The sequence below is a fragment of the Anarrhichthys ocellatus genome, unplaced genomic scaffold (assembly GCF_004355925.1).
Source record: "Anarrhichthys ocellatus isolate YVR2014 unplaced genomic scaffold, GSC_Weel_1.0 scaffold179, whole genome shotgun sequence".
NCBI classification, from domain to species: Eukaryota; Metazoa; Chordata; class Actinopteri; order Perciformes; family Anarhichadidae; genus Anarrhichthys; species Anarrhichthys ocellatus.
The window spans coordinates 62861-90347 of record NW_022280209.1 but is presented as its reverse complement, the minus strand read 5'-3'; the positions used below and the strand labels follow the sequence as shown (position 1 = coordinate 90347).

The window sequence follows — 27487 nt, the reverse complement described above, 5'->3', positions numbered from 1 at the left end:
TACGTGGTGGAGTGTCAGACAGTATGTTGTCTGTTACGTGGTGGAGTGTCTGACAGTATGTTGTCTGTTACAGTTAACAAACACTTAACAAATAAACCTGCCACTATCCATCTGTATGTTTTTATTATCAGCAGTCGTGTGCGTCGGGGACCGAGGGAGGCTGCACAGAAAGCTGCCGTTGCCCGGTAGAAAACGGAGCTGCTGGGAATGTCATCTCTTGCTGCGTTCACTTGTACTCAGACATCAGAGTTTCGAACTAGCCCCACCTTTTATATCTACATCTTTTTAATAAGACTGTCCAAAACTAGAGTAGCAGTTGGGGTGGAAAGGCATTGCCTCCTTGCCACCCCTTGGAATCTTTACATAGCAGCAGGTTATTTTAGCACCTAGCTTGACTAAGGCCTTGATCTCACCAATACACGTCACAACAGATGCGCTGCTTCAAAAACTTCCTTTAGCAAATCGCGTCAGACAAATCAGCCGATGAGCCTGTGCAGTGGAGGTGCATGTGCTACCGGACATCAAATGTAATTAACATTAAAAAATGAATCAAGCAGATATCGAGCCCTTGCTGTTGTTTTGCTATTGGATGAGGAGGAGATAAAAAAAAAAAATGATATAGCTCATTGTAGGTCAAAACCGTTATATCAAACTTTCATCTGTTTTTGCCATTGTTCGTTCCTACCACATCTACCGCCATCAAAACAGTAAGGCAGTGATAAAGTAGTACTGCCCGCCTTTTGCTTGATTAGGCAGCCTAGGTCAAGACTGACTTTGATGAGCCTGGTGCTGGAAAGTTGAGGATATTTGAACTTTAATGCAGGTTTAGAAACTGACAGAAAAACGTGATGTGCCGTGCAAGAGAGGAGCATGGTAAAGCAATGGTTTCGCATTTGACATTTTTTTTGGGCGACGCGTTTCTAGGGTCCTGTGCCTATGGTGTGTGAATGTTAGTCAGTCCTGATGGGCATGGTAGCCACTGCCATCAGTGTGTGAATGGGTGAATGATGACATGTAGTGTGAAATACAAGTACAGTCCATTTACAGTCCATAAACTCAAACAGAAGTTTTATTTTTCAGACTTAGTTATAAGGCTGCAGGTCTTGATCTCTCTCTCACGCACATCAAATCTACTTTAAAATGAACAGTGAGACTTTAAAGTTTAGTAGATTATGGGTCAACACACGTCTCTCACTCGTTTCGGTTTCGTTGTGGTCTGTTGTCTCACTAGAAGCTCTGCTGGAGGCTAAAGTCTCTCACACTGGAGAGTATTATTTATGCTTTTGTTCGTTTACAGTTTTTGTGTGGACTTCACAATAGTTGTGCAGAATAAAATAGGCGTTGATAAGAAAAGGAAAGTCCTCTGTTTTGTTACCATCGTCTTCCTCAAAGCAGCAAACCGTCACTTCAGACGTCCGCTCCGTAGTGCTGATAACAGCGGATGGACACGCCGCTCACTAATCGCTCCAATAACAGCTGCTTCCTCCGCATGTCGACAGTAGTAGAATTATAAAAGGCAGAATTTAACTGCACAACAGCTGCTAGCACAGCAAAGCATTATCTATGTTGAAACTAATCACTGGTAGACCTGGCTGTTTGTTTTCTTCTGGAAAACAGTCATGTGATAGGGGCGTGACAAATCAGGGAAGGACATGTCGCGACTGCAAAGACCCATCAAGTAACAAACGCAGGTGTCTACATCATCGTTTATAAACTTATGCGGTTCGGCCTGTCCACAGTAGGAGGTAACCCCAGAGTTTTCAGTGCTGGAGCAGTGTGGACGCTCAGTGTAAACGTAGCAAAAGAAATGCGTTTTAGAAATGGAGAAGTAGTAGTGTTGATGCAGCCAAAGTCTTGCCTAGCCTCACACCTCCTCCTCTCACACATATGCACTCAGACATGCATAAGGACATTCAATCTTTTATTCAACTTTTCTTTTTATCTTCATGCTTTCTTATTCAAAAAACCTCTCTCTCTCAAATTCAAATGTATTTATTAGCCTGATAGATCGGAAACCTATATTGCCACAGACACACTCTCGCTTCTGATCAGCTGATTAGAAATCCATCAATTTCTCCCTCTGTCTGTGATCAGCATTAGCACTGGTGGAATATAACAAAGTACATTTACTCAAGTACTCTACTTAAGTACAATTTTGGGGTCCATTTTATGCTACTCTATAGTTCTACCGCATTTCAGTAGTGTCCTTTTTACTATACTGCAGTTATCTGACAATTTTATTTACTTCTTATTATGCAGATACAGCTCACACAAAAAAATTAACTAATAAATAATGATGTATAATTATAGATTGAGCTAATAAGTGACATTATTGTGTCATCAACAGCTATGCCCAATCATGACTCAACTAACTAACTCATTAACTCACTATCTCTATCTGTTTCTCACACACACACACACACACACACTGAAAGACAAACTTGGACAAACTTTACAGCGGCCATATATTCCCAGCAGCTTCGGACTCTGCATTTTTTCGGCCGCATGCTCTCGCTTGAATTAATATGGCTGAATATCCGAGTCAGCCAACACACTGTAAAATGTATCGTCATTTATACCAGAGGTCCTCAACCTTTTTTGCACCACGGACCGGTTTCATGTAAGACAATATTTTCACGGACCGGCATTCAAGGTGTGGCGGAAAAACACTATGAAATAAAATGATATGATCGGCATGAAAACAAATATAAAATGCATAAATAAATACAACTCACAATAACGCTGAATCAGTGGGAGCCCTGAGCTTGTTTCTGTGCAACGAGACGGTCCCATCTGGGGGTAATGGGAGACAATGACACCCGAAGTGTGTTCCTTATGTCCAGTCTACTCTGTGATTTTGTTTTGATTGCCGTCACTGCAGAACATCCCGCTTCACAAAGAGGATGTGTGAAATGGAAGCAGGGTTTTCAGTGCTTTAGTGGAGATCTCAGGATATTCAGCCTTGATTTTAATCCTAAACACCAGCACGCCCAACTGGTTACCGAGAGAAATCCAAGCTGAAATAGCAGACTGTATTTCTTCCTTGCCACCAACCACATCACTGCCTCCTCAAATTTTGACTCTGTATGTTAACAACCTAGAACAATGTTTTATTATTAATTTCCGTCTCCCCCCTTATTTGTCAACTGCACATTTACAATAACACTCTCACATCACTCTAGAAAACCAGCTTTACACTGATCTGAAGTGTTTGTGCTCACCTCTCCCTACATATAAATATTTGAAAATGCGTGTTTTATACGTTGTATTTTTGTGTGGATGGGTTGTTGTGTTGAAGTGTAGCTAGGCATTATGACTGCTGCGTCTACTATTACCTTTTCCTGTAGCAGAAAGTAACTCACATTGTTCCTTTGTTCCCCCTTAAGGTCTCAGGAAAATATCTCATTAGATCCCATCGATTGTGTGTCCAGGACCAAGCAGCAGGTCTTTACAAACTCTCACAACTTCTCTCTGGATATTCGGATGCCTGGTGTTGTCCCAACTGAGGTAAGTCTGTGTCTCTGAAACATACTACTTAAGGTTCTGCATCTTTTCACTTCAATAGCTCACCATTAGAGCTTAAACCATAGGTTAACGTGCCTATTAAACCCTTCAAATCCACTTTTTGTCCCCATTGCTATTCTGTGGCCCTCGTGGCATTTAAATAGTCATAACCAGCCTCTCTGCTGTTGTGTCAAAGCAGAAAAAGCTAAACTTACATGTCGTCTTTGGAATGTAGCCTAGAAACTATTCACGAACAAAATCAAAACTACAGTGGAAATCTTTCAACATCTGACGTCATTTTTTTTATTCTATATCCTATGCTGTACTGTTGGCATTTTGGCAAAATTTCTGAAAGTGCGGAAATTTTTATAAAGATTTCTAAATGCCGTCTGACTGAAACAATAACGGTTTGCAGATTCAATACTAATGTCCCAAGGATTGTTAATCAGTCAATTTCAGGATTTACAATTAAATATTATTGATTATTTTTTTTTGTGAAATTTGTTTTAGACTTTTTGCCAGAAATGAGAGATTTAGCATTATTCCCTCCCCGTACAGACACCATGCTTCTATCATGCGTGAGCATGAACTATAGTCATCTCAAACTAAAACTCATCTTAAAAGGAAATATGAAAAGTTATTACTAGTGTTACGATAGAATGTAGGTCAAATGGGCATAATGGGAACATCAGTGAATTTATGGTTCAAAGAATATTTTATTCCACACACAACATTAAAAAAACAACTAGTCTTTCAACTGAAAGAACTCTATAAATGGTGCACTGACACAAAATGAAAAGTATAAATTGATCATGCAGAGAAGTAATTTGCTCGCTCAAACACAGTCAAACACACGCTTACACCCAAAGGACCACAATGGAAACAAGCTCTTGGGCTTGTGTTTATCCTTTTGACAAAATGTATACAATATAATGCCTCCTAGTGAGTCTATGCATATATTATTAGGACCTATTATTTTCTAATGTTTATAATTATTATTGTACGTGTTACGTCGCAAAAAGGAGGTGCTTGAGATACTGGTAAGATTTTGAAATTTGGCATGCAAGGCAGTCGTGGCGAAAATTGTAGTCTGATTGGGGTGTCCAGTTACGTTATGAAAAATCGGCTCAATTGCGCCCCCTTTTAAGTTGCCCCAACATTGGGTTTCACCCAGCTGTATGACATTTTGTAGGTATGTGTAATTTAATGTGACGTACAAAAGATCCTCTTGGAAGTATGCCCTAAACCAAACAGAAAGTCAGCCATTTTTTATTTTATGATGTTTTTGGACCATTTCAAGCCTTCATCCTTTAACAAACTCCTCCTAGAGATTTAACCCAATTGACTTCAGATTTGGTCAGTATGCTCTTGAGACCTTGGCAGTGAAAAGTTACTCAAAGATCAAAAAGTTATCGAACTATGTATCCGTGGCATGGCAGCAAAAAAACACCATTCGCCATGAAACAGGAAGTTATTGTAACTCGGCATTGTCTAATCTGCTCCGAATTTTTATTTTTATTATTTTTATTATTTTGAATTTTTTTTGAATTTTATTATACTATATTGATCCCGGAAGGGGAAATTTCTCATATGTCATAACATCCTGAGTCAGAACACATCTATATGACAATTAGAATCATAGTAATAGCGCCACCTAGTGGCAACAGGAAGTTGTAAGTTGTGTACTTTGACATCCTGCTCCTCACAGATTAATCAGATCCCTCTCAAATGTTGTCAGAACAGCCTTAAGACCTTGGTAATGCTTCATTGTGAAAATTGTAAGAAGTTGTTGAAGGGCGGCGACGTGGCGGCTCGGCGAATTTCGATCCTTCGCCATGAACGAATAAACTGATGTAACTCGACTCCACATCGTCAGATCTTTACCAGATTTCACATGTTTGATTAGACTCCAGTCCTGAAGACATCCAAAGGCCAATTATGTATAATACTCATATCGCCACCTACTGGTAACAGGAAGTTAAAGTCTTTATACTTTGGCTTGTTTCTCTTAGTAGGTAAATCAGATCAACATCAAATTAGTTCCACACAAATGTAAGAAGTTCATAATGCCAGTTCATGAAGCTTTTGATGTTTCGTCAAACGCCGTTGCCGTGGCGACGCAGTCTTCACAATGAAAAACGAAGGTGCTTTTGATGGGCTAAAAATGTTCGAAACATAAGAAAACTTGGCACACAGATTTAAACCCCAAAATGTAGTTATATAATATGGTTTTAATGCTTCAAAGTGTCAAATCGGCTACAAAATTCTGACGAAGCAGCCCTCGCAGTACGTTTCACATAGATTTACAAAATTTGGTCGGCACATGTATCACATTTTGACTTTAAAAAAAGTATCTTGGGGCCATGCTCTAAACCCAATCGGAAGTCAGACATTTTGAATTTTGTATGAATTTCTAGTGTCGTTTTTGCTATTTCTAGACGCTGTACTTTAACGGACTCCTCCTAGGGAATTAATCAGATCAACTTCAAATTTGGTCAGAACAATCTAAAGACCTTAGTGATTAAAAGTTACTAAAAACTTTAGGTTTCATCGAACGACGTGGACGTGGTGTGGCACCCATTTTACATGGTTCACCATCATCCATCAAGCTGTTGTAACTCGACTGGACTTTGTCAAAACTGTCCCAAACTTGACATGCTTGATGACTGTCATGACTTTCGGACTTCTGCATGCCAATATTAACTCATTGTCATAGCGCCACCTACTGATAAGCACGGACGTAAGCAGGATTCTATAATTACAGCGGCCCAAACACTGAACTTATTAAAAGGGTTCGTGGGCACAACCCCAGAAAAAGACTTCTCTGATCTAAATATGTGCAAACTAAGATATTTAGAGAGCAGAAATTGGATAAGAGGTTTCCAAATCGCGCTTGTACGTGGAGTTTTCATTAATAGTAAATTTAATTGTTTTTGTTTTGGAGCCAGGCGATAATGTAAAGTAATTTGAACAAGTGAAGTTTGTTTCATAAAATCAAACGGCACCTAGCCTAATTTATGATAGATTATTCTGATGATATTTTTTTTCCACATGAAACTATACATTCTCCTATTTCTCCTCGACTCTTCCAGCTTTGAGTCACTCAGCAGTGATTGTCAGAGCTACCTGCACAAACAGTCGGTTTTGAGACCTGCATTTACTTTGAAAGTCTGTTATGTTACAAACACTGAAGCGCATTCAGACACATTCAGGTTTTTGTTGATTTTTACAGGGTGACAGTTATGATTGTATTCGGAGATACACTCAAAACATTCGAGGCTTAAGACCTGGCTACGCCATTGGTCGACACAGGAAATACCGTTTAACTCGTGCACGCATTGTATGATGGTCACAGAAATGCATGCCCACGTCACCCAGAGTCCTGCTGCTTGCAATTTAAATTTATTTATATACTGTATTTCATATTTCAAAGATGCTTTTTCGCCGCCACGGCAACATAGTTGCACCAAAACTGAAAAGCATTGCAGTTTATTATCGCAACGGTCTTAAGACGCAACTGACCAAAGTTTAAGTTGATTTGGTGAAATGTCTAGATGGAGTTGGTTCATGTACAGTGCCTGGAAATGGGGAGAAAGCTAATTCAATTGAAAATGGCTGACTTCCTGTTGGGTTTAACCTCTAAGAGGCTTTTTTGAACGTCTCCACATTAATATGATAATACTAATAAACATTCAAATTTCAATAGGTCCTGGATTCAGCCTTAATCATCTTTAGTTTCAATAGGGTCCTCGCTGACCCTTTTTCAAGCTCTATAGACATACACGCTGTCTATTTAACAGTATAATAATATAAACTACATACAACAATGTGAAAGAATACGTCCTTTACCAGAGCAAGACCAAACTCATCAGGTGGGTTCTTGTTAGCTTGTAGACAATTTCTACTTCAGGAACTTTTAATGTGGTGAAGGAATTTTCAATCAATCACCTTACCTATGTATATAATAGGGAACAGCCATAGTGTAAAATATTTATCTTTATATCATAAAGTTTGCTGCTGAACATTTCAGCAATTGATGGCTTGTTTCTTAAATGTTTCAGTCGGACACTTACCTGTGCACAGCATTTTCTCTGCCAACTAGTCGAGATGCATATATTGGTGAGTATATCTTCTTTCAAATATTTTGAGTTGACATATGACGTAAAGTATTTAGGCCTACTCCTAAAGTAAAAATCATTGGTAACTTCATGGACTAGATGGTACTTTTTTGGGAGATGTACACTGCAGTATAAGATGCCAGAGTAAGAGCAGCAGTAAAAGTAATAGTTGTTTTAGAAGTAGCACCAACAGTTGTAGCAGACATTGTCATGGTAGTAGAAGTAGAATAGTGGTATAAGTAATAACATAAGTCATAGCAACAGTATTAGCTGTTTTTCTAATGAAAATGTTCAAAGTCATTTGTACATGATGAGTTTGGGCAGGACACAAACCTGTGTGATGTAAAATCACAATATGGCATTTTTTAGGGATGTAGGGATATTTTATTTTTCCCTTTCTCCAGCCTGACTGTTAATGACACTGTGGTCAGTCTGTTTGCACAAGGAAGGCCTTCAATATGTGTTTAGTCCAGTGTGAACTTTGTTGTCCTTGATCCGAGGGGAACAATAACACGAACATGAATGTTTTTCATTACAGAACAGTCGTATCATTTAGTTTACAACTCAAAAAACATGTGTAAGTGTGCAGTACCTCTTAAACTATTTTAACCACACTGCTTTTCTTCCTCAGTGGACTTCATGCCTCATGCCAATATGGACACAGTTCATCACATGCTTCTGTTTGGCTGCCAGACTCCGGTGTCCTCCAGCAGCTACTGGTAATTTCCAATTTCAGCACCGGGGCAGTGTTACAGAGACTGTTCCATCATCATTAATAATCATAGCAGTATCCCCAGCACATCCTGTCGCAGCTACTGGCAGGGTTGTACAGCAGTGTTCTTTATTTTATGAGTGGTGTGCCAAACACCAGCAGTAAGTATTACATCAAATTTCAAAGCTGGTTAAAATAACTTCCAGGATGACATGTAGTGAAAGTCGAGTGCAAGTCAAAACTCACTGGGGTTTTCACAATCAATCCACTGCTATGTCATTTTCTCTTAAAACTAAAAATTGTATACAAGTGGGGCAAAAAAGTATTTAGTCAGCCACCAATTGTGCAAGTTCTCCCACTTAAAAATATGAGAGAGGCCTGTAATTTTCATCATAGGTACACTTCAACTATGAGAGACAAAATGAGAAAAAAAATCCAGAAAATCACATTGTCTGATTTTTAAAGAATTTATTTGCAAATTATGGTGGAAAATAAGTATTTGGTCAATAACAAAAGTTCATCTCAATACTTTGTTATATACCCTTTGTTGGCAATGACGGAGGTCAAACGTTTTCTGTAAGTCTTCACAAGCTTTTCACACACTGTTGCTGGTATTTTGGCCCATTCCTCCATGCAGATCTCCTCTAGAGCAGTGATGTTTTGGGGCTGTCGCTGGGCAACACGGACTTTCAACTCCCTCCACAGATTTTCTATGGGGTTGAGATCTGGAGACTGGCTAGGCCACTCCAGGAACTTGAAATGCTTCTTACGAAGCCACTCCTTCGTTGCCCGGGCGGTGTGTTTGGGATCATTGTCATGCTGAAAGACCCAGCCACGTTTCATCTTCAATGCCCTTGCTGATGGAAGGAGGTTTCCACTCAAAATCTCACGATACATGGCCCCATTCATTCTTTCCTTTACACGGATCAGTCGTCCTGGTCCCCTTGCAGAAAAACAGCCCCAAAGCATGATGTTTCCACCCCCATGCTTCACAGTAGGTATGGTGTTCTTTGGATGCAACTCTGCATTCTTTTTCCTCCAAACACGACGAGTTGAGTTTTTACCAAAAAGTTCTATTTTGGTTTCATCTGACCATATGACATTCTCCCAATCCTCTTCTGGATCATCCAAATGCTCTCTAGCAAACTTCAGACGGGCCTGGACATGTACTGGCTTAAGCAGGGGGACACGTCTGGCACTGCAGGATTTGAGTCCCTGGTGGCGTAGTGTGTTACTGATGGTAGCCTTTGTTACTTTGGTCCCAGCTCTCTGCAGATCATTCACTAGGTCCCCCCCCCGTGTGGTTCTGGGATTTTTGTTCACCGTTCTTGTGATCATTTTGACCCCACGGGGTGAGATCTTACGTGGAGCCCCAGATCGAGGGAGACTATCAGTGGTCTTGTATGTCTTCCATTTTCTAATAATTGCTCCCACAGTTGATTTCTTCACACCAAGCTGCTTACCTATTGCAGATTCAGTCTTCCCAGCCTGGTGCAGGTCTACAATTTTGTTTCTGGTGTCCTTTGACAGCTCTTTGGTCTTGGCCATAGTGGAGTTTGGAGTGTGACTGTTTGAGGTTGTGGACAGGTGTCTTTCATACTGATAACGAGTTCAAACAGGTGCCATTAATACAGGTAACGAGTGGAGGACAGAGGAGACTCTTAAAGAAGAAGTTACAGGTCTGTGAGAGCCAGAAATCTTGCTTGTTTGTAGGTGACCAAATACTTATTTTACCGAGGAATTTACCAATTAATTCATTAAAAATCCTACAATGTGATTTCCTGGATTCTTGCCCCTCATTCTGTCTACCCTAAGTGTACCTATGATGAAAATTACAGGCATCTCTCATCTTTTTAAGTGGGAGAACTGGCACAATTGGTGGCTGACCAAATACTTTTTTGCCCCACTGTAACTTGGTGAAAAGGTGCCAGTTCCTCTTTTTGTCAGGGCAGTAGAAACCACTTATAGAGACGACGTCTGTTGGGGTCAAGTTGATCACTATAAGGCAGAGGTGTCAAACTCATTTTCACTCCGGGCCACATCAGCATCATGGTTTCCCTCAAAGGGCCGGTTGTAACTGTAAGACTGTATAACTGTAACTACTCCTAACATATTGTTAAATAACTGTCTCTGCTTTTGATTATTGTTTATTCAAGTGTTAAAATATTGTACATGTAGTTATATAAATGTAAAATGATATTTAAACACATTTCTGTTATTATAACATAAATCATTTTAATTTAGGGTTAGGAAACCCACATTACTCTATCAAAGATCAAACTATTAAAGAAAATAACAAAGACGTATATCATCAAACACAAGTTATTACATTAACTTTGTTCAAAGCTATTTTTGTCACCTCTCTGCATCACTAATGTCCCTCCCTGCCGTCGTCCCGTGCATGGCAGCTACATCCAAGAGCTCCTCACAGAGTCAGGTCTGCCTTGAGCCTCTTACAAACACTGATAGATGATGTATCTCGTCTCTTAGCTAGCTGTGTTGTTAGATTGCTGCTAGTTCCTGAACTCGGTCTGCGCTGGTGTTTCTTCACAAACTGACATTTGTAAAAGTCTGTATCTGATCGGAGCTCACCTGCTCACATACCTTTAGCATGCACTGGGCTGTAGCTTCTGTAAATATATTCTGCTGTGATTGCACTCTGCCTTTTAATTCTTGGACAATTTGATGTTGTTCTTGGAGGCTAAATTTAGCTCCGTGTTTGGTGTCAAAATGCCGACGTGAATTGTATCCTTCATCACCGACACGCATCATAGCACAGAAGACAGACCCATTTTTCTCCTTGAAGCACAGACATGTATTCGCTTTCCCATCTTCAATTACATTTTCTTCCCTCTGCATCAATTTTTCTCTTCGTGGACATTTTGGGATTATTTGTCGATCTTTTTCAACTCAATCACTTGTTGGAAAACCTCTTTACGGGCTGTTCCCTCTCCTGTCCACCTGTTTTTAAAAAAGAGGTAATAACTAATTAACCATATTGTTACCAAGTGACTGTTAGGAGGACAAGTAATCAATGTCCAGCCACGGTGATAATACTTCACAACATGCTATCTCATAATTTCGACCATGGGGATATTTTTATTTTCAAGTCTAACTTTTAATTTCTTTTCCAAAATAAAAAAAAAATTTTGTTTTTTTTTGCTGGTGGATTCGCGGGCCACATAAAATGACGTGGCGGGCCGGATTCGGGCCGCGGGCCTTGAGTTTGACACGTGTGCTATAAGGGGATGATTATTAGAATATTTGAAGACATGAATACAAAGTAATGAAATGGTCAGTTTCGCCAGTCACTGGCTTGCTGCCAATTCTTCTGCACTTTCCCTCACCAAGGGCTTGCTATGACATTTTTTGGTTGGCTCTGTGTCACTGCAGTGTGGGTGGTGCATGCAGATGAATGGAAAAGTGGGAGCAGGGGTTCATATTCTGGAGGGGTGATAAGCTAATTGCTTGGTCGAACAGGTTCTGATGGAAAGCTTTCCAAGCTTGATAGACGCCACAAGTGATGAGCGGCACATCTCACTCCAAACATTGCGGGACACCATTCAACAGAAGACATGTAGTGGATCCCATTCAAAGTGATCTGAGCAGCATTCAGAATTCCTTAGCTACATTGGTAGAACAAGTTGGCTAATGAGGATGATGTGCAGGAGATTGTTGCTTGGGTTCAACTAGAGCAGTGGTTCTCAAACTTTTTCTGTCACGCCCCACTTTGGAGGAAGAAAAATGTTCATAACCCACCGCCCAAATTGTAACAAAATGGTTCATGTTTAACTTTTATTGAAATAACAACATTTTGTGACTCCTCCATCTGTGCTTTTTCAAATAATAGAATAAAGAAAATTGCAATCACTTTCAAGTAAACCAGATTGCTCCATCAGACAAAAACAAATAAAATGTGCAATCGCTTTGTTAGAACAATGCAAATAAAGTTCTATCTGTGCAAAAAAGAACTCGTATTTGCCAAAAAATAGCTTATTGTGGCTGCAATTCACCTGTTTTGCACTGAATATCTTTTCAAGATAATAACAATAAAGTGCAACCTGTGAAAAACAAAACAAAAACACTTAAAATATTTGGCAATAAAGAGTTTCACTGAGTTTTACACTGCATATCTTTTCAAAACAACAATAAAGTGCAACCTGTGCAAAACAAAATGAGTGCAGATATGTGTGAGCCATCAAGTGTTATCAGTATTAGTGGCTGCAATGAGCTGCTTTCCACTACAGATCTTTTTAAAACGGGGTTGCAGACTTGATACGGCCACTCTCACCTCATGCTCAATGTTGAGCTGAGATCTGTATTTTGTTTTGAGAGAAGCAACAGCAGAAAAGCGCTTCTCTGGTTATGACACAGTGTGTCCATTGCGCATTTGGAGAGACACTCTTTATCAGCACCTGTAAGCCCTTCTTTTTCCCTGTCATGGTCTGCGCACCATCTGTGCAGAAACACACACAATTCTCCCATTTCAGCCCGTGTTCTGTCAGGTAAGCCTAAAGAGCTCATCAGCTGTTGCTCTGCTTGCAACGCACTTGCAAAACCACAAATCCTCACTCAGTGACCCCGATGTGACAAAGCGAACATAAGCAATAAGCAAGCAGTCTTTATTGCTGTCAGTAGCCTCGTCCTGTAAGGCAAAACATGTGTCTGTCAGTTGTTCAGTGAGTTGTTCCTCGAGATCATTTGAAATGTCACTTATCCGTCTTGCAACTGTGTCATTGGACAGAGGGATAGTCTTCAATTTTGCGGCGCTTGTCTCATCAAGCATCGTTGAAACCAGTATTATGAGCTCCTCGGCGATGGTGTGTGGTTTCTTGCACTGCGCAATTTTGTATGCAACCTTGTGTGATGCCAGTTGTGCTTTGTTGGTTACTGATGCCACTTCTACAAAGTGATTTGCCTGCTTGCGGTATTCACCAAGTTTCCTCTGAAAGAACTCCAGTGGCTTATCGACATGAGTGTGGTGTAATGTCTCCAAGTGTCTTTTTAATTTGTTGGGTTTCATACTGTCTGCTTCCAGTTTTCAGACATAAAACACAGACTGCTCTCTCCTCATCTCCTGCCGCGTTCACTGTGAAACCCAGAGCAAGAGAGATCATATGTTCTTCTTGGCGTCTTGCTGTTTGTCTCGGATGCATTGCCTGCGGTTACTTTTCTTTTCCCGCCTGGCAAATGTCTCTTCATTTTGCACACTAAGCTAGAAATGTGAGTCGCCAAGGATCTTGGCCGTCGCGCAAGCGTAACCTGTTAATGGCGTAACGTAAACAGTTACACGACAGTACAGGCATTTCACCATGTATTTATTAATGACTTAGTTTTATGTCCGTGTACTTTGTACTTTTGTTATATGTGAAGTTCTCAATAAAGTTCTTGAAATAAAAAGATTCTGCATTTCCCCCTGCGCCCCACCTGTAATACCACTGCGCTCCACTAGAGGGGCGCGCCCCACAGTTTGAGAAATACTGAACTAGAGAAAGACAACTCCTACCTGATGGACAGAGTTGATGACTTGTAAAACTGAAGCCGACGCTCTAATCACCGTTTCCTTGGAATTTAAGAGTCTGTTGAAGGCAATGATGTCATCGGTTTCATGTCCCTGCTGATCCCCCAGCTTCTGGGACTCCGCTAATAATTGAGCGAGCCCACCGCTCTCAGATTGCGCGACAGAGCCAGTCCCCGGCTATCATGATAAGGTGGAAATCCTTCGCCTTGCCAGGGAGTAAAAGAAGCTAGAATATACCAGGACTCTCATGCACATCTATACTATTCAGTATCAACCTGAAGAGGAGGCACCATAGCTTTGATCCTGTCAAACACACTCAATGTGAAGTATTATTTCTCCATTATACTTGTACAGTTATTGTTGATGTCAAACAGCAGTGTTTCAGCTGCCTTCATGTCTTCAATGTCTCTAGGATATTGATTAGCTTACTGAGGTGAGGTTGATGGCTTAGGCAGCAGCTAATTGTTGCACACTAGCCTTCAGTATGACAGACCAACAAACTGGCTCTTCCTTCTTCTTTTTTGGTTATGTTATTACTTGAGACCTTGTTAATACTCTTTTAGTTGCTGGATGCAACATTGATCTCTCTCAATTGGCATTGTTTGTTTACATCTTGCTGTCGCAGAGCTGACTTCTTCTAATTCTTTGGCATGTTAGAGCCTACTAGCGTATTACTACTGCCCTTAGCTGCTGATGGTAAAGGTCCAGTGTGTAGGATTTAGGAGGATCTATTGGCAGAAATGTAATCTAGTATTGATAACTTTGTTTGCATTAGTGTATAACCGACTCAAACTAAGAATCTATTTGTTTTTCGTAGCCTAGAATGAGCCCTTCATATCTACATACAGAGCGGGTTCTCCGACATGCTTGGAAAGGGAGTGTCGAGCAGAGGTATGTAATCAGTGGGCTCAGTCTGCAACCGCACCACTAGATGCCACTAAACCCTACACACAGGACCTTGAAATACTGCTCGTGAAGTATCTTTTTCTTTTCTTTTTTTAAGCAACACTTTCTTTTTCTCCTTCTTATTAAGGCAGATTGAGCCTTGAGTTGAATAGAAGGTCTTTATCTGCACAGTTCGGTTTACTCACGGAAATGCTCTGTGATATGGTGTTAAAGGTTACTCTGGTGTACTCAAAGAGTGTGGTTCTTTTGTGGTTCTTTTGCATGTGGTAATGTGTTTCGTGTGTCTGTTTTGCTGATACTACTGAATCTTGCAATCTTTACAACCCTATATTTCATTTTTGGATCCAACTCCTTTCAAAGTTATTGTTGATGTAGTTTTTGCTCCCAGGCTGGATAATGTTCAAGGATTCAAAGTGATTGATTTTAATATTAGGAGAACCCAATTTTGTGTTGGAATCTGCCAGGAGCGTGTTTGGTATGAAAACTAAATAGGATTTATTACATATATTAACAATAACGGTACATCACCCTGGGATCAGGGACCAATAACCAAACTATTGAGTAAGTCTCAAAATGGTTGTGAACAGCGAAGGTTTGAATTCAAGCTCAGACTATAACAACCAGCTGGCATTACAGCACATCAGCACAAAATAATCACACAAACTACTCTTTAATATATCTATTCTATAACTGCAAGCATAGTGTGTGTGTGTGTGTGTGTGTGTGTGTGTGTGTGTGTGTGTAAAAGGGACAAGAGAGAAAATAGGAGAACGATGGCAATACTACATAATGGCGGCGAGGTTGTGGTTATTTAGCGGTGCAATAAGACACACGATGGAGGCTGCGCTTACACACCACGTGTTTATGAAACAAGCGTAACAGTGTGTGTGTGGGTTAGTTTAAAAGAAAGGAAAGAAGAAAAAGAAGGCATTCAAACAAGGAAAATCCTCACGCATCAGTAGAGTACAGCAACAGTTGAGGCTCACCAGAACCCCCACTGTTAAAGAGGGCCAATGGCCAGCGTAGCTGCAGTAGACACGTACTCCAGCATTCAGCCTCTTGAGACATTCAGCTGGAGAGAGGCGGACCCAACCAAGTTGCATGGGTTCCTCTCCACATGAGAAGGTGAGCTGGAAGTTGCATGAAGGACTGGGGCAGGTTTGAGGCTCGCTCTCTGGGTGTGTGCAGGGGAAGAGCCAGAGGAGAACACAGATGGAGAACCACTATGATCACAAAGGTGGTTGTCCAATCTTATGGATAGAGAGATTAGGTCGTCTAGGCTGGCTGAGTTATCCTTAACGTAATCCCTGAGTGCGTTCAGAAAGTTCTTCCAGAGCGACTTGTTCCACCCAGAATCCTCTGAAATAATCCTAAACTCTGGGACCCTGATTGAGTGATAGGTGACGTTCAGAGCCATCTTTTTACTTGATGGTCAAAAAGCTAACAAAGGATGAGCTAAAAGGTGAGTGGCTATCACACACTGCTGATGCCCAAGTTAGCACATACCTCTAAAGCAGGGGTCTCAAACTCGAGGCCCGCAGGCCAAATCCGGCCTGCCACGTCATTTTATGTGGTCCGCGAATCCGCCAGCAAAAAAAAAATAAATTTAATTTTTATTTTTTTTTTAAAGTTAGACTTGATAATAAAAATATCCCCATAGTTGAAATTATGAGATAGAAAGTCATAACTATGATAGAAAGTCATAACTATGAGATAGAAAGTCAAAATTATGAGATAGAAAGTCATAAGTATGAGATAGAAAGTCATAACTATGATAGAAAGTCATAAGTATGAGATAGAAAGTCAGAATGATGAGATACTTAAACACACAGTCACAGAAGCAGCTCTTTGGCTGGTTACTGTACACTTGAAATGGAAATGTATTGTGAGTACATTGAAGACTACTTTAAACGTGGCTTTAAAACACATGAAATACTTCACGTGGGATTGTGCAAACGCACCCTTGAAAGGATTTTAAGCATTGAACAAAGTTATTGTAATAACTTGTGTTTGATATTTGTCTTTGCTATTTTCTTTAATAGTTTGATCTTTGATAGAGTAATGTGGGTTTCTTAACCCTACATTAAAAGGATTTAAGTTATAATAACAGAAATGTATTTAAATATATTTTTACATTTATATAACTACATGTACAATATTTTAACACTTGAATAAACAATAATCAAATGCAGAGAGAGTTATTTAACAATATGTTAGGAGAAGTTACATTTACACCGTCTTACATTTACAACCGGCCCTTTGAGGGCGACTGTGATGCTGATGTGGCCCAGAGTGAAAATGAGTTTGAGACCCCTGCTCTAAAGTAACCTTATCATGTAAGTTATTTTTCAAGTATCTGTAGCATAGGTTGGTGGTTGTTGCTCAAACAGAGGTGAACACTGGATGAGAGAGAACCTGCATGTCCCCAGGTCTCCAGTGTAGCGCCCTGGCGCTGGGGCGTGAGGCTCTCTGGGCAGTGGAGCTTGCAAGACTGGAGGAGATACGAAAACAGCTGGACTCCCGGGTATGAAAGGGGCAGATGTGTGAAAACAAGGTTGAGCTGTTTCCCAATCTGAATCATTGTGGCTGAAAGACTCTATAAGGTTCCCACTATATCACGGTTGCAGCCTGGTCATTTTTTTAGGAGTTGGAGACCAAAACAGAGCTAAAAGGAGAGCGAATGCTGGACTTTCATGACTCGACAGCACTTGCGTATGCTGAATGGGAAAATTGGCAACTCTCGCTGACATGTTCACAATATCAACTATATAAGGTGATAATGTGTTAATGGTTACAACTTGATGTGGTTCTCCCAAGAGGCCAAAACTATTTTGATACAAATTGTATTATTTATATAATAATGATTTATATTGTATCAGGCCCCTCAGTTTGGCACAATCACATTAATCTTAAATCAGTCAAGTTGCCCTTTATTTACCCTTCTGGAAAAACCATGTTCCTGAATTTATTAATTTTAATTTATTTATTATACTACATTGATCCCTTTAAGGGGGAAATTTGTCTCTGCATTTGACCCATCCCTGTATATAGGGAGCAGTGGGCTGCCAATGACAGGCGCCCGGGGAGCCTGGGGTTCAGTGTATTGCTCAGGGACACTTGTGACACATCCCAGTGTGTTGGATCGAACCGTTGACCTTGAAACCAGACAACCCTCTTAACCCAGTGAGCCACGGTCGCCCCGAATCTTCACAGAAAGTGAATACTTCTACCATGATTGTCTGTGTGCTAGTCTTTTTGTATGGAAATGCCTGCAGGTCTTCTTTGCCTGGACAGGTATTTGTGTTGCTTTCTCACTACTCACTACTGTGTAATGCAGTGACGGGCCGTGCATTTTATACCTGGGCCTTCACTGTTGTCCTGCAGCTGAAATACCACCTTATAACCACATGATGGCGCCACAGATATTATCAGTTTCTAAGGCTGTAACTACGTACGTATTAAATGTACGTTATGTTCGGTACGAGACTTACAATACGTTTGAATAGTACTAGAGCATCTGGAAAATGCAGAAGCTTATACAGTATTCAGGAAAATATAATGTTTTCTGCACTCATGGAGGACAGTGGTTCTCAGCTGGTCTGGCTGTGGGACCCACCATCACTCCTTAATGACAAGTCCCGGCCCAAAGAGATCGTCTTATGATTTTACTTTCACAACTTGAGCTTTGTACGTACTGCTCTGCAGTGTCTTTCCTCGTCTCAGTCTCCTGTGTCATGGTGCATCTCACTCAGTCAGAATGCCCATATTTGATTGGCTGAGCTGCATCACGTGATGTGATTCACTGCCCGACATGCCTCTGCTGTTAAGCTTCGTTTCACGATAGTCACGTGCTCGCCCACTGACCAATCACAGCACATTCTGCACATCGCGGCAGACACTGAGCTGCACTAATGCTGACGTCATTATAGGCCGGCGAGCAGGCTCTGATACGTCAAAGAATACGGCCAACATGTCAAACTAAAGATCTGATTGGTTGAAGAATATGACGATCAACAATATCGTCCCCATTCACTTAAACTGCACATGGATGCAGGCCTCCGTCTGCAGGCCTGGGCCTCTCTTCTTACCTAGAGACACAGAGGTGAAATCTGATTGGATAAAAGCTCTACTTAAAACAAGCTGCACTGGAAGCAGAGCAACTGAGGAAGACAGTAGCTGTGCAATGAGAAAATAAGATAATGGGGAAAATAATTTTATAAATTATAATACATGTATTGTATTTAAAAACAATTATTAAATTATAAAATAGATATAGCTTTGTGATTCTGTTTAGGCCAGCAGCGAAGGCCCTGACGGCCCACCACTGCTGTAATGAATTTACCTGCTGTTGAGTCTTTTTAAGCTGAAATGAAGAATATTGTCAAACAGAACTTGTCTTTCAAAAGTATTTATTCTCTGGCCAGAGAAGAGGCTCAGTTATACAGAGTCACTCGGAGTCTGCAGGAGTGTGCACTACAGATCAACATTCGTACAGAGTTCTAAAGAGAGTAATCGTGCAGGCCGTGCTGTTAAAGAGGTATAAGAAGTGCTTTATCTGTTACAACAGACACACAGATGCATACGTTTCATCCTTAAGGCACAGAACATGTGAACATAGAATAGGGACTTGTTATCCAACACGAAGAAGAAGAGGACATGTGTGCAGGGAGTCAGCTGCATGGATCACAAGTTACATGATGCAAGCTTATGATAGTCTGTTACACAAGTTATAAAACAATTGTATTTTATAAGAATATAAAATACTCATAAGAATATCAAGTTTCTATTACACAAACAGTATATATTTCTACTTAGTATATTGTGTAAATGCTTAAGTACTTATACTTTAGCTCTGAACTCAGTAGATCTTCATTCTTTGTGTTAACATACGTGCTCAAATGTATCTTACTAAGTAGAAATGTTCCATTACACTACCTCTGTGATTTACCGTGTTTTCCCATCTGGTCATTGAAAGTTGTATTGATTGGTTGTTTTTCTCTCAAGGGACTGTGGCGGTGTACAAGGCACGTGTGAGGATGAAGCATCCATTATGTATGCCTGGGCTCGGAATGCACCACCCACTAGATTACCCAAAGGTATGACTCTTCTTTTTACTGTAACACCAGCTGTTATCCAACCAACCGACTAGAAGGTGTCAGCCCAAACTCAAAGGGTTGGTTCACAATTACTGAAAGTTCTATGTATTACCTGACCTCAAGCTGTATCTAGCCATGTGTAGACTTTCACTGTCATTTGTCTGAAATAGTCCACAGCCAGACTGGACCTGCTGTGTGTGTGTGTGTGTGTGTGTGTGTGTGTGTGTGTCTACAGATAGCAGAATATACATACTAAGCAGGACACTGTTTATAAATGAACTCAACTCAAACGCTACGTTATACTGATACACCGGCAATCAGCTGATTTTCTATATATGTCTCTGCGATTTCCCCCCCCCCCCCCATTAGTAGTATGTAATTGAAATGTATTTTGTGGTGTTTACATTATTGGTAAGCAGCATGTCTTTCCAGAAAAAGTGTGCCTTTTACCCTTGATAATCCACAGACCTCACTGCTTACGGTTTTCATCGAGACTATTTCTTAAGTAGAGTATATTATATGAAAATACTTGAGGTGAAGAAAGATCCTGAATGGTCAAGTAGTGGTTTTATGTACATCTTTCTGTCTTTTCCCCTCAGTTGTTGTCATCTCCTGGTTTCCATTCTTCTCTCTGTTCTCTTATTAGATGTTGGTTTTAAAGTTGGAAGAAGTTCTGGAATGTCCCACCTTGTGCTGCAGATCCATTATGGAGACGTCAGTGCTTTCAAAGGTTAGTCCTAATGGAAGTTGAAGGGACAATGCGACACCTTGTTATATGGATGTCTAATCAGTGTTGATGGTAAATCTAGTCTTTTCATCCAGCGCCATCATCAGTCCACATATTCTATATGTTCAATGCTTTGGTTTATGACCAGATTCCTCCAAAACTAATGACATTCCCTTTAGCCTCAGCTTTAATAGCAAATGTTAGTCTGATATCACGCTAAACTTTGGCTATTGTGCTCATTCAGAAGAAAAAAATATTTGCTTTGAAATAGAAATTCATGATGAAAAAAGTTTGACTTCAATGTTTTTGTTCTGCAGACCATCATAGAGATTGCTCAGGAGTTACCTTAAGAATGACATCCAAACTGTAAGTATTTACTTCAAAACAAACATTCATGTGATTCTGATATAAAAAGGAGAGTGAAATGTAGTGCCTGTATGAATGAAATGTACATAGAGAAATGTCAAGGGAAACATGATTTATGAAAAGAAATGTGAGCAACATTTGACAGCCTCCTATGCTCTGACTGTGACTCTTTGTGCCCTCCTCAAAGGCAGCCATTCATTGCTGGCATATACCTGCTCATGTCTGTGGACACAATTATCCTTCCAGGAAAAAGAGGTATGTTTGGTGTATTTTGTCCTAGATTTAAATATGCATAACCCTAAGCATGAATTTAGGCTTATTGAGGTTTTAGGAAACACTTCTGTTAGGGCATGAGGACAAATGATGCTACAATAACTTACAGTGTGTGAGGAGGGCAACCTGCCAGGAGCTTCACACTAGTGTTAAGTTTTAAGTTATTTATTTGAAGGTTTTAGGCTATGTATCAGGGTTTGTCTTTGGTTATTTATATATTAAGTAATTCTGTGTAGGTGATGTAGTTTTTGTTTAAGTTCAGTAGTTTTGTAGTTTCACATTTCGTTGTTCGGGTTCTCAACCCTCGCCTGCGTTAATGACATAAACAAGCAACAATAGACGGCAGCAAAAACATGATCACCTACAACAGAGAAACGCTACTGAACATTTAAAAGGCAGGACTGACCACTGTCAAGATTTTCTCATTCCGTATCTCCTCTCACACTTTCCTGAACTGAGGAAGACACAGCAGAGGAAGAGAGGCAGGCAAGCTGGGGTCCTGGTCCGAATGAGGTGGCATGCTCACCAAGAGGCTACCATGCAAGGTGCCACCTGCCCATCAGGACCTAAACTAATTCACATACAGTACATTCACATTCACGATGGCACAGCCTTCGGGATTTGGAGTTCAGTGTGTCTTGCCCAAAGACACTTGAGATCGATGGATCACTGCTACACTGTCCCAACATAGCTAAAAATGTTACCTTGCTTACCATTTGGTAAATCAAACCACTCCTCCATCTTCCTCCTCCCCGCTTGTAGGCAGAGGCTAAAATGGGAAGCCCCAGCCTAGAGGACACCACTGGTCAGACCAATCAGACACCATTCAACAGGTCTGTTTTGATCACATGGTCTGGGAGACATTAAAGAGCACAAATGACAATATCAACAACTACGCAGACACAGTCACCAGCTTAATTAAGAAAGCTGAGGAAATGAAAATATAAATCATGCCTAACTAGAGGCCATGAATTAACAGAGATGTCCATGCTGCTTTCCACGCACAGACCTCAGCCTTCATCTCAGGCTCAGTGGAGGAATACAAGCGCACACACTACACACTAACAACAGCAATCAAACAGGCAACAGATGGAGTCCAAGCTTGCCTTCAACAGCCCGAGGCACATATGGCAAGGACTCTAAACTATTAAATACTTCAAGTGAAAAAATAAAAACACAACACTCACCCTTCCAGATAAACTTTTACGCCAGCTTTGACCCCTATGCTGTCCCCCTCTACCACCACCGCCTTCCAGCACTGCCCCTCCTCCACTGATAATCTGAGTTGGTCGTTGGCCCAGACGGCATACCTAGCCGGAATGTCTGCGGCCGCCAACTAGCTGGGGTCTTCGCAGAAATATACAACCAGTCCCTCTCTCTCTGGACTGTCTTCACTTGCTTTAAATCCCCCACCATCATCCCTATTCCAAAACAAAAAACGGTAGCCAGCTACAGAGCTGTGTCCTTGGCTCCCTCCTGAATTCCCTCTACACCCGCGACACAGGCTTCACACAACATTGTGAATTTTGCTGACGACACAGCTGTTGTGGGTGTGATCACCTGCGGAGACGAGACAGCCTACAGGAAGGAGGTGACCATCCTGCAACAGTGGTGCCAGGACAACCACCTCTACCTGATTTTGCCAAACCAAGGAGGTCATTGTGAATGACAGGAAAGGCGGGGAGACTCAACTCCCAATCACCATCAACAGCACAGCAGTGGACATAGTGGACAAACTTAAATAACTGGGGGCAACAAGGACCTGACATGGGCTAGCCACATCAACTGTTGTAACAAAGGCCCAACAGCGTCCAGATACCGTCCTAGGCCGTACAGAAATTTGGCCTGAGGCCCCAAATCCTCAGGGACTTCTAAGGGGGCACTATAGAGTGCTTCATGAAGTGTTGCTTCGTCACCTCACCTGGTATTGCAGCTGCAGCTGCATGGACCGAATGGTGCTGGACAGGGTGGTGCGCACGACCCAGCACATAACTGGATTTGAGCTTCCCAGCCTGCAAGTCATAAGGACCTGCATAACACACCCACACAGCCTGTCCCTCCCCGCTGCCCTCAGGTAGTAGGTACGGGACCCCGAAAACTCACACCAGCAGACTGAGGAACAGCTTTTACCTCCAGGCCATGAAACTACAAAATAAATAACATACAAACACACACAATTTAATCCAAACCCTGTTCAAAAGCAACCACTTTATTGTTTGTTTTGTTTTTTCTTTGATGGATATTTGTATTGCTTCTTTTATTTTTCTATTATATTTAATGTGTCTATTTATATGAACTATTTATTTTCTGTCTTTTATGGAGCCTCCCCTGGAAAGCATTTCACAAAATTGTACTTGTATAACCAGCCTGAACATATATATCTTGAATCTTCAACCATTCGATCTGTACTAAAATTGTATGGCAAAGTGAAAAGAGGCAAATTTCAACATATAAGAAAGTTTTTTCATTTTTGGAGAGGTGTGTGTGCGTTTACATAAAGCTACACAGTTGCAACTTCAGCAACCTACTACAAAATTGTGAGGTGGATCTGGTTAACCTGCTAAGAGTAGCAAGCCAAAGTATAGCGACTGTAATTTTCTGTTGCTGGTAGTTGCCGCTATGACTATGATTCAAGATTGGCCTGTAGATATCTTCAGGCCGAGTCTGCCTAAGGCCATGTCCACACTACTTCGTTCCCATTTTAAACGAATATGTTTTGCTACGTTTACGCTGAGCGTCCACACTACGCCGGCGTTTTCGAGCAACGAAAACGGAGGAGTTTGAAAACACTCCCAAGGACGGATACGTTTGAAAACTCCAGGTTGCGTTTTCGTGTGGATGCTCGAAAATGGATAAGTTTAGAAATGATGACGCCCACACCCGCGTTCACTACTTGATTGGTTCTTAGCAGTCATGACGTGTCCTTCCCTGATTCGTCACATCCCTATCACCTGACCCTTACCCGGAAATCATAAACAACAACATTGATTACCGATCGACTACCAGGTTAATTTAACATGGACAACTGATTACAGGTGATGTTGACCTTGTTGTCTTTACTAGCAGCTATTGTTCAGTTAAAGTCTGCATTATTACGGAGGAAGCAGCTGTTATTGAAGCGATTAGCGAGCAGTGTGTCCAGCAGCGTTATCAGACCTACGGAGCGGACGTCTGAAGTCACGGTTAGCGGCTTTGGGGAGGGTGATGGACACAAAACGGAGGACTTTCCTGTCCTTATCAATGCTTATTTTGTTCTGCACATCTATTGTGAAGTCCACAGATAAAATGTAATGGAACAAAACAGTAATTGCTCTCCAGTAGGACGGAGACTTCAGCCACCAGCAGAGCCAGGAGTGAGAACAGACACAATGAAACCGAGGAAACGAGTGAGAGACGTGTGTTGACCACATTTATGGACCCATAATCTAGTAAACCTTTATGTGTAAGTGTTAATATAAAAGTAAATTTGATATGTGATAGAGATAGAGCAACAGTGCTGTCACTAAGTCTGAAAAATAAAACTTTCCACGAAATGTGTCTGTTTGAGTTCATAGAGGAAGATTTTAGAGAAGATCTTAAGTATCAAACACGACCTTTCATTATTAAAGACTACTTTATTACTCTGGTTGCTTAGTTTAAAAAAAAATACGACAATCTACTTCCTGTTTACACCGTCACCTACACGCATACCCAGTGTACGTGAAGAGTCACGTGATATTCGTTTTCAGGCGTTTTCATATGGACGGAGATCAATTCAAAAACAATGCTGAGTTTTAAAACAAAAACGGAATAGTGTGGATGTATCCTAAGTGTAGTCGAGTTGTTCACTCATGGCAAAAGTTCAAAATTCACCGATCCGCCACAACACTGCCGTTCAACTAGAACCTACAATCTTCACAATGGAACATCATCAAGGTCTCAAGGATTTTCTCAAATTAAAAAACAATACATAATCTTTTATTAGTTGATTATACTTTGATTTAATAAGTTGAATCTGTACCTGAAGCTGTTATATAAATATAGTGCAGTAAAAAGTGCACATTTCATTTTTCAAATGATGAAGACATGTACTTTGAATTTAAATATGATGCCAGGGTGCATAAAAAGCGTTGAGAAAAGACTTTGTTTATAAGTTAAAAACATGTAGTTTAAATCTCATGTAAAATGGATGTTATTCACATAACACCGACTTCCTGTAGCCACTAGGTGGCACTGTGACTATGAGTCAGTATTGGTATTCATAAGAACTTGGGCTTGGACTATCTGTTGCCAATAGGTGGCGTTATAACTAGGAGTGAATATTGCCATGCAGACATCCTCAAGTTTTGGTCAGATTTGACCGAGTATAGTCAAATTACAACAGCTTATTGTTAATGGCAAATCATGTAAAATGGCCACCACGCCACGGTAACGCTGTTCCATGAAACCTCAAACTTTTAAAAACTTTTCATTGCCAAGGTCTTTAGATTGTACTGACCAAATTTGAATTTCAATCATTTGATTTTCAATAGGTCTTCAGTTCCGACTTTGTCTTTGCTCATGCCCTAATAATAGTAATGGTAACAAACCTGCACAAACTCACTAGGGCCTTCGCCGACCCACTGCTAGTGGGTGCTTACGCCCTAAGAACAAAACAAAAAAGTGATACTGGTCATTTTCCCAGCCCTAACAGCCTTAGCACCAATATGTGTATAACTCACTTGCCGCCCAAACTGTCTGAGTCGTATCGTCCACATTCAAATGTTGCTGATGGAATGCATAATAATAGGACAATGTCACAAATGGGCCTGCCTTGACAAAAATGATTTTCTTTTTTTTAGTTACAAATGCAGACATCGCCTGTGATTACACTTCATATCCCATCTACCCGTTTGCCTTCAGGACCCACACACACCACCTTGGTGAGTCATACCAGAGCATTTAGCAGTCCGTTTCACTGTAATCTTATTCAGTTCCAGTGATAACCTGTATCAGTGTTTTTGTCACAGGTAAAGTGGTCAGTGGCTACAGGATCCGAGAAGGGAAGTGGAACCTGATTGGGAGACAGTCCCCTCAGCTACCACAGGTACGTTATTACATCTAATGGCAATTAAAAACTGACATGTTTGTACCCGGGGGGTTAAAGGTGCATGCATGCCATATAATCTGAATGTCCCTGGTTTGGCTCTGTTGGGGTCCGGGTCATACCGGGTTCTCTTTTTGTTTCCTGTCTGTTTCCTTCTTAACTATTAATAAAGGGGAAAATAGGGAGAAAAATAAATCTTTTTTTTAACCATTGACACATCTGTTTTATATAACCCACCGCTTGCTGTTGCCAGGAATGTCCTATACAGAAACCCAGTCCATGCCTTAATCTAGCACGTTAGCAGATCAGCAGCAGCTTTCTTGCTCGATCCGTGACCACACAGGATGAGTTCAGGCATAGAGTTCTCAGCGCTCACAACCCACTTCACTATCACTGTAGTTACTTGTGTAAAATAGAAGAAAGAAGACTTGCAGAGTAAAAATACACTTTCGGTTATGCAGGATAGCACAAGCCGATACACAGCCTGTGTAGACAGCTGTACTGCTTATCTGTGTATCTGTTTTGTCAGGATGAGACAGAACAGAACTGAAAATCACAGCTGAAAAGTTTCCTGTGTAGACACGCTGTTAGATGGAGAAGACTTACACTGATATTTAATAGGTCAAGATAAAATGTAGTCAGTCTCATGACAGTTTTCTTCTTAAATGCAGCAGTTGTACATCTAAGTTTAAAAGAAAAGAGTAGCACAAGAATGAATCGGTAAACAGTTGCAATATCGATTTAGGCAGAAACAATATCCCAAATTAAAGTTCTATTTTTCATTCTACATAATAAATATATATTTTTTATAGTGCTGGGCAATGATTCAAATTTGTAATCGTGATTAATCGCATGATTTTTTTGCGATTAAAAGTCTAAAAGTTAACTTGCATCACTTCATTGACTCATTGTCAGAGTTGTTCCCTGCACTTATATCTGAATAAGAAATCCCCCTAGGTGTTTGGCAACCTCCGGTTCTGAAAAGTGAAGCCAATGCTAGAATGCCTTAAACTTACATTCTCTCGACTCCTCTGGTTGTATAGAAGTCTATGAGAAAATGACTCAACTTCTCTCTTGATTTATTACCTCAGTAAACATGAGTTTATCGTCTAAATCTCTAGTTTCAAGTCTTCTTCAATACAGCATGATGTTCATTTAGTAACTTATGGTCCATTTAGAGTCAAATAGACCACAGAGCA

At 40.7% G+C, this 27487-nt stretch overlaps 1 protein-coding gene across 6 annotated transcripts in view; it reads left to right on the top strand.

Moving 5' to 3' along the window:
- Positions 1-27487, top strand: part of pam (peptidylglycine alpha-amidating monooxygenase) — a 68793-nt gene that overhangs the window by 7667 nt on the left and 33639 nt on the right. For all 6 annotated transcript variants that reach the window (XM_031878442.1, XM_031878440.1, XM_031878443.1 and 3 more), the window contains exons 3-11: positions 3387-3507; positions 7566-7623; positions 8254-8341; positions 19766-19857; positions 20504-20587; positions 20902-20950; positions 21138-21205; positions 26044-26124; positions 26212-26288. In XM_031878442.1, the coding sequence (XP_031734302.1) occupies positions 3387-3507; positions 7566-7623; positions 8254-8341; positions 19766-19857; positions 20504-20587; positions 20902-20950; positions 21138-21205; positions 26044-26124; positions 26212-26288 (718 nt within the window). The remainder of the gene's footprint in view (positions 1-3386; positions 3508-7565; positions 7624-8253; positions 8342-19765; positions 19858-20503; positions 20588-20901; positions 20951-21137; positions 21206-26043; positions 26125-26211; positions 26289-27487) is intronic.